The 8445-nt window shown below is 40.7% G+C and overlaps 1 protein-coding gene across 1 annotated transcript in view; it reads left to right on the plus strand.

The window, feature by feature from the left end:
• The window catches only part of timeless (timeless circadian clock), a 79843-nt gene extending 72048 nt beyond the window's left edge, over positions 1-7795 (plus strand). The window contains exons 28-32 of the mRNA XM_083788930.1: positions 3980-4075; positions 4163-4217; positions 5832-5874; positions 5993-6060; positions 7195-7795. Of these exons, the coding sequence (XP_083645056.1) occupies positions 3980-4075; positions 4163-4217; positions 5832-5874; positions 5993-6060; positions 7195-7343 (411 nt within the window). The 3' untranslated portion in view covers positions 7344-7795. The remainder of the gene's footprint in view (positions 1-3979; positions 4076-4162; positions 4218-5831; positions 5875-5992; positions 6061-7194) is intronic.
• Positions 7796-8445: the final 650 nt, after the last annotated feature.

The following is an 8445-nucleotide window of genomic DNA, read 5'->3' on the forward strand; positions in this document are numbered from 1 at the left end:
TGCCCTTTGTGTTCCATTCCTATAATAACTGATGTTAAATTACAGCAGCGTAGACCTGTCCTTTGTGTTCCATTCCTATAATAACTGATGTTAAAATACAGCAGCGTAGACCTGTCCTTTGTGTTCCATTCCTGTAATAACTGATGTTAAAATACAGCAGCGTAGACCTGCCCTTTGTGTTCCATTCCTATAATAACTGATGTTAAAATACAGCAGCGTAGACCTGCCCTTTGTGTTCCATTCCTATAATAACTGATGTTAAAATACAGCAGCGTAGACCTGCCCTTTGTGTTCCATTCCTATAATAACTGATGTTAAAATACAGCAGCGTAGACCTGCCCTTTGTGTTCCATTCCTACAATAACTGATGTTAAAATACAGCAGCGTAGACCTTTGTGTTCCATTCCTATAATAACTGATGTTAAAATACAGCAGCGTAGACCTGTCCTTTGTGTTCCATTCCTATAATAACTGATGTTAAAATACAGCAGCGTAGACCTGTCCTTTGTGTTCCATTCCTATAATAACTGATGTTAAAATACAGCAGCGTAGACCTGTCCTTTGTGTTCCATTCCTATAATAACTGATGTTAAAATACAGCAGCGTAGACCTGCCCTTTGTGTTCCATTCCTATAATAACTGATGTTACAATACAGCAGCGTAGACCTGCCCTTTGTGTTCCATTCCTATAATAACTGATGTTAAAATACAGCAGCGTAGACCTTTGTGTTCCATTCCTATAATAACTGATGTTAAAATACAGCAGCGTAGACCTGCCCTTTGTGTTCCATTCCTGTAATAACTGATGTTAAAATACAGCAGCGTAGACCTGCCCTTTGTGTTCCATTCCTATAATAACTGATGTTAAAATACAGCAGCGTAGACCTGCCCTTTGTGTTCCATTCCTATAATAACTGATGTTAAAATACAGCAGCGTAGACCTGCCCTTTGTGTTCCATTCCTATAATAACTGATGTTAACATACAGCAGCGTAGACCTGCCCTTTGTGTTCCATTCCTATAATAACTGATGTTAAAATACAGCAGCGTAGACCTGCCCTTTGTGTTCCATTCCTATAATAACTGATGTTAAAATACAGCAGCGTAGACCTGTCCTTTGTGTTCCATTCCTGTAATAACTGATGTTAAAATACAGCAGCGTAGACCTGCCCTTTGTGTTCCATTCCTATAATAACTGATGTTAAAATACAGCAGCGTAGACCTGCCCTTTGTGTTCCATTCCTATAATAACTGATGTTAAAATACAGCAGCGTAGACCTGCCCTTTGTGTTCCATTCCTATAATAACTGATGTTAAAATACAGCAGCGTAGACCTGCCCTTTGTGTTCCATTCCTATAATAACTGATGTTAAATTACAGCAGTGTAGACCTGTCCTTTGTGTTCCATTCCTGTAATAACTGATGTTAAAATACAGCAGCGTAGACCTGCCCTTTGTGTTCCATTCCTATAATAACTGATGTTAAATTACAGCAGTGTAGACCTGTCCTTTGTGTTCCATTCCTGTAATAACTGATGTTAAAATACAGCAGCGTAGACCTGCCCTTTGTGTTCCATTCCTATAATAACTGATGTTAAATTACAGCAGCGTAGACCTGTCCTTTGTGTTCCATTCCTATAATAACTGATGTTAAAATACAGCAGCGTAGACCTGTCCTTTGTGTTCCATTCCTGTAATAACTGATGTTAAAATACAGCAGCGTAGACCTGCCCTTTGTGTTCCATTCCTATAATAACTGATGTTAAAATACAGCAGCGTAGACCTGCCCTTTGTGTTCCATTCCTATAATAACTGATGTTAAAATACAGCAGCGTAGACCTGCCCTTTGTGTTCCATTCCTATAATAACTGATGTTAAAATACAGCAGCGTAGACCTGCCCTTTGTGTTCCATTCCTACAATAACTGATGTTAAAATACAGCAGCGTAGACCTTTGTGTTCCATTCCTATAATAACTGATGTTAAAATACAGCAGCGTAGACCTGTCCTTTGTGTTCCATTCCTATAATAACTGATGTTAAAATACAGCAGCGTAGACCTGTCCTTTGTGTTCCATTCCTATAATAACTGATGTTAAAATACAGCAGCGTAGACCTGTCCTTTGTGTTCCATTCCTATAATAACTGATGTTAAAATACAGCAGCGTAGACCTGCCCTTTGTGTTCCATTCCTATAATAACTGATGTTAAAATACAGCAGCGTAGACCTGCCCTTTGTGTTCCATTCCTATAATAACTGATGTTAAAATACAGCAGCGTAGACCTGCCCTTTGTGTTCCATTCCTATAATAACTGATGTTAAAATACAGCAGCGTAGACCAGCCCTTTGTGTTCCATTCCTGTAATAACTGATGTTAAAATACAGCAGCGTAGACCTGCCCTTTGTGTTCCATTCCTATAATAACTGATGTTAAAATACAGCAGCGTAGACCTTCCCTTTGTGTTCCATTCCTATAATCCAATAATTCAGCTGCTCTGACAAAACTCAGTCTAATCACTAATCAGCACAATTGATGACATTTCTAACGTGATTAATCCGTTCTCAAATCTTCTATTAACGGCGGTTTTAAAGGTGTGATGTCGTGCTTATTTCATCACGGCTGGAGAGCCTGTTTCAACCAATCAGAAGAACTACCTGTAGTAATATTATATTTCATTCCACTTTTTGTCGTTTTATCTCCTTTTTGGGGGCTACTCCTCTGTCTACCACCAGGGGGTGCTCAAGTACCGCCAGTGGTTCTAGTTACCAGTGGTCGGGAACCTCTGAAGGAACCCCAAAATCTTTTTACCAGCTGAAAGAAACATTAACCCAATAAAGAAAACGTTCGCTCTGAAAGAATATACATTCAAAGATTTGTGCTGCATTTTTACCATTAACCCTCTAAGACCCAGCGTTGCTTTTTAGCAACAAATGTATTTTATTTAATTACTATTATTATTATTTTTCTGTTCTTTTTTCACCTAAAAGTCATCAGTGATGTTCATTGCGATGCCATTTCAATGCCATTGGTCATGATATTTGCATATAAATACCCCCCACAGAGGCTGAAATTCACACAAATAAAATATTTAATATATAATATATAATTGTAATATATGTTTTTTTGTGATCATTAGAATGTCTAGAACATGTTTTATTCATTATTGTGAAAGATATCCCCAAAATGTAAATTATTAATTTATTACATTATTATATCATTATTATATCATTATTATAAATTTTTCATCAAACTTTATTTTTTTATTTTTTTTAACATATTTTTTAGTCTTAGTCCTAGTAGTACAAAGTAGTACTAAGGTTGAAATCTATTTTTTGCAAGTAGAAATTAATGCGGGTCTTAGAGGCTTAAAACACCAAAAGGGGTTCCCGTCTAGAATGGGTTAAAATAATAATAATAATATTAATTAAAAGGCTTGTAATGAATGTACACATCCATTACACTACCACCATTCATCATGTTCATAATGCATTACAAACTAAAAGTTAATAATAACAAAGGAAATAGGAGGAAATACATCGACAGTAGAAGGAAAATAAAACAAATCGGGACCATTTAAATTTAAAACGGGGCTCATCGTTTTCTTCTTTAACCCATTTTGGGGCGGGAACCACTTTTTGGTGTTAGCATCATGTTATGCTTTAGCTATTGAAAAAATAGCAGATCTACAAGCTCATAGCTCGCCACTCGGTGGCGCGCTATGAGCTTGTAGATCTGCTATTTTTTTGAAAAATCGAAGAACCACTGACATAGAAACATAGCTTTTTCAGAACACTGTCAGGATGTAGAAGAAATTTTTTTTAGAATCTGATCTCGGATCAAAAAGGAAAAAAGAAAATGTTGTTTTAGTTTTTGTTATTTTCCATACCCTATGTTTGATTACTTTGTCTTACTATTTGTATATTATCTTTGGTGAGAACCACATTTAACAATAAACTAAACTAAACTAAATGGGCTGAACAGGAATCTTTCTGGAGGATCTCGGCCCAGATGAGTCCGTCCCAGCTGAGAGATGCGGCCGCCGCCCTCAGCCCGGAGGAGGAGGAGGAGGAGGGGGTCCCTGGGGGTCCCTCTGCCCCAGAGGGGGTCCCTGGGGGCCCCTCTGCCCCAGAGGGGGTCCCTGGGGGCCCCTCTGCCCATGAGCAGAGGACCCAGGCCCTCAGGGCTCTGCTGCTGGCCCGCAAGAGGAAGACCAACACAGGTGAGCAGAACCAAAACAGAACCAATAAGTACTGCATGTTCACTTTACAGAGCAGAGCTTTTCAACAGAGGCAGCGAGCGGTGGGCCAACGGTTTGGCCTCCAGGTGGCGCTATAACCCTAACCCTATAGGGGGCGCTATAACCCTAACCCTATAGGGGGCGCTATAACCCTAACCCTATAGGGGGCGCTATAACCCTAACCCTATAGGGGCAGCGGTGGCCCAACGGTTTGCGGAGCGGTCTTGATATCGTGAAGGTCGCTATAGTTCGTATCCCGGACCGGCACGTTAAAATTACCACCGCTGAAGTGCCCTTGAGCAAGGCATTGAACCCCTACCATGAAATGTTCTATGAGCAGGGCCTGGCTGTAAACAAGTTCTTCAGCTTAGTCCAGTTACCCTGGGTAAACATAGTACCTTTCCTTTCCTTATCCCAGTTACCCTGGGTAAACATAGTACCTTTCCTTTCCTTAGTCCAGTTACCCTGGGTAAACATAGTACCTTTCCTTTCCTTAGTCCAGTTACCCTGGGTAAACATAGTACCTTTCCTTTCCTTAGTCCAGTTACCCTGGGTAAACATAGTACCTTTCCTTTCCTTAGTCCAGTTACCCAGGTAAACATAGTACCTTTCCTTTCCTTAGTCCAGTTACCCTGGGTAAACATAGTACCTTTCCTTTCCTTAGTCCAGTTACCCTGGGTAAACATAGTACCTTTCCTTTCCTTAGTCCAGTTACCCTGGGTAAACATAGTACCTTTCCTTTCCTTAGTCCAGTTACCCTGGGTAAACATAGTACCTTTCCTTTCCTTAGTCCAGTTACCCGGGTAAACATAGTACCTTTCCTTTCCTTAGCCCAGTTACCCGGGGTAAACATAGTACCTTTCCTTTCCGCTAGTTAGTTCCGCTGCTGACCTGTCTGTCTAGCATCAAATGTTGGATGAGTGAGAACTTTCTCAAGCTAAATGAGGATAAGACAGAAGTTCTCATAATCGGTTCTAGTGAGCAGAAAGAATATATAATAATAAGCAGACTTGGCACTAGAACTAAGATGAGAGAACATATTACTCCAGTTTTGGCTTCACTGCACTGGCTTCCGGTTGTTTTTAGGATTGATTTTAAAATAATGTTACTTGTTTATAAAGCTCTCAATGGTCTCGCACCTTCCTACCTACATGACTGCCTGCCTAAATATGTCCCAAACCGCCCCCTAAGGTCTTCCACTGCTGGCCTGCTCGCTTTGCCTAAAGAAATGGCAACAAAATAATACGGGGAAACAGCTTTTTGCTTCTACGGGCCGTCGGCATGGAACAAGCTCCCACTGTACCTTCGTCAGGCAGCCTCTGTAGACATTTTTAAAGCACAGCTCAAGACCCACTTCTACAACATTGCTTTTAATTGATCTTTAAAAAATGTGTTATTCATGTCCTCACTGTATTGCATTACTGCTCTTTTTTTTTTTAATGTTTATGCCTTGCTTTTCTTTTTTTCTCCATTGCTCTGTAAAGCACTTTGGGCTGCATTTCATGTCATGAAAGGTGCTATACAAATAAGTATAATAATAAAGTTTTATTATTATTATTATTATGGTAACATATCTTTGTGTTGTCATGGTAACAGACGCAGACACAGATGTCCAGCCTGCACACAGACTTCCTCCTGGGTAAAAATATCTTCATCAATATCTTTAATGACTAAGTTAGTATTTACTGAGCTCAGCGTTTACTGTAACAGTAAATGATATATTATTTAGTATTTATTTTATATATGTTTTATTTCAGATCTCCACAGGAGAAGATCTCAGCTAAAAGAAGCAGAGTGCTGGACGATGAGGAAGACGAAGATGATGGTGAGTCTTCAGTAGGATGAAGATCGTTATGATTCATTGATAACGAGGATGAAGATCGTTATGATTCATTGATAACGAGGATGGAGATCGTTAGGATTAATTGATAACGAGGATGGAGATCGTTATGATTAATTGATAACGAGGATGGAGATCGTTATGATTCATTGATAACGAGGATGGAGATCGTTAGGATTAATTGATAACGAGGATGGAGATCGTTAGGATTAATTGATAACGAGGATGGAGATCGTTAGGATTAATTGATAACGAGGATGGAGATCGTTAGGATTCATTGATAACGAGGATGGAGATCGTTATGATTAATTGATAACGAGGATGGAGATCGTTAGGATTAATTGATAACGAGGATGGAGATCGTTAGGATTCATTGATAACGAGGATGGAGATCGTTAGGATTAATTGATAACGAGGATGGAGATCGTTATGATTAATTGATAACGAGGATGGAGATCGTTATGATTCATTGATAACGAGGATGGAGATCGTTAGGATTAATTGATAACGAGGATGGAGATCGTTAGGATTAATTGATAACGAGGATGGAGATCGTTAGGATTAATTGATAACGAGGATGGAGATCGTTAGGATTCATTGATAACGAGGATGGAGATCGTTATGATTAATTGATAACGAGGATGGAGATCGTTAGGATTAATTGATAACGAGGATGGAGATCGTTAGGATTAATTGATAACGAGCAGCTTTACGAGTCGGGTTCTTATCGAGCCTTTTTATATTATTTTGTGGAAAGACAATAAATTCAGAATCGGAATCTTTTGACGCTGAGTCGTGGTAAGATCACATGTATGACCGACCCATGTTAAAATGTCCTCTCTAGAAGGGGGTGACTCAGCATCATGTATGACCGACCCATGTTAAAATGTCCTCTCTAGAAGGGGGTGACTCAGCATCATGTATGACCGACCCATGTTAAAATGTCCTCTCTAGAAGGGGGTGACTCAGCATCATGTATGACCGACCCATGTTAAAATGTCCTCTCTAGAAGGCGAGGACGCAGCATCATGTATGACCGACCCATGTTAAAATGTCCTCTCTAGAAGGGGGTGACTCAGCATCATGTATGACCGACCCATGTTAAAATGTCCTCTCTAGAAGGCGAGGACGCAGCGTCTCCCGCGCTGGTCATGGACCTGAGCAACGATGGCGGTCGCTCCGACGGAGACTCGGACGGCGAGCTGCTCGCCGCTCCGCCCAAACGTCGGCGAAAGATGGCGCTCATCGACGACGAAGACGACGATTAGTAGAAGGTTCAGCAACAACGAGATGTGAGGATTCTCCTCACAAAGTTCTCCTCTCGGTGGAGGAGAGAGATGTGAGGATTCTCCCCACAATATCTTCCTCTGGTTGGGGGAGAGAGATGTGAGGATTCTCCCCACAATATCTTCCTCTGGTTGGGGGAGAGAGATGTGAGGATTCTCCCCACAATATCTTCCTCTGGTTGGGGGAGAGAGATGTGAGGATTCTCCCCACAATATCTTCCTCTCGTTGGGGGAGAGAGATGTGAGGATTCTCCCCACAATATCTTCCTCTGGTTGGGGGAGAGAGATGTGAGGATTCTCCCCACAATATCTTCCTCTGGTTGGGGGAGAGAGATGTGAGGATTCTCCCCACAATATCTTCCTCTGGTTGGGGGAGAGAGATGTGAGGATTCTCCCCACAATATCTTCCTCTGGTTGGGGGAGAGAGATGTGAGGATTCTCCCCACAATATCTTCCTCTGGTTGGGGGAGAGAGATGTGAGGATTCTAAAATTGTTAAAAAAAAAAGAAAATCTGCCCAACGATGATGTCACTGGAAGACGGGTTTCTGAACTGCCCACAGAGTAGAATTTAGTTTTTTTCCCCCTGTTTTATCAAAGAACACGGTGAGGCCCGTTATGAAAGTGTTGCAGTGGTCCTTTAAAACAAGTATGTTAATGTACACCTCAATGACTTCATAACGTAAAGATATTAGGCAAAGTTAATTAAGGCTTAAAACGTTTTCTACACCTAAGTCTTTGTTTTTTAAGAGTTGAAATTGTGCATATTGCTTAATAAAAAATTACAGTCTTGGTACAATTGCTTTGAATATTTATTCATTTTGTTATATCATTTTCCACGTCTGCCTGTTATAGCGCCATCCTGAGGCCAATGTTTGCAACAAACGCTAGTACTATCCTGGTGGAGACCTGTGCTCCTAGGATAACCTACCTGGCCTGGTGGAGACGTGGAGGGTATGCACATGCATAAAGTGAGTGGCAAATCGAGTTTAACCCATTCTGAACGGGAACCCATTTTGGTGTTAGCATCATGTTATGCTTTAGCTATTGAAAAATAGCATATCTACAAGCTCATATCGCGCCACC

Source organism: Protomyctophum parallelum (genome assembly GCF_964188405.1).
Source record: "Protomyctophum parallelum genome assembly, chromosome: 18".
In the NCBI taxonomy this organism is placed as follows: Eukaryota; Metazoa; Chordata; class Actinopteri; order Myctophiformes; family Myctophidae; genus Protomyctophum; species Protomyctophum parallelum.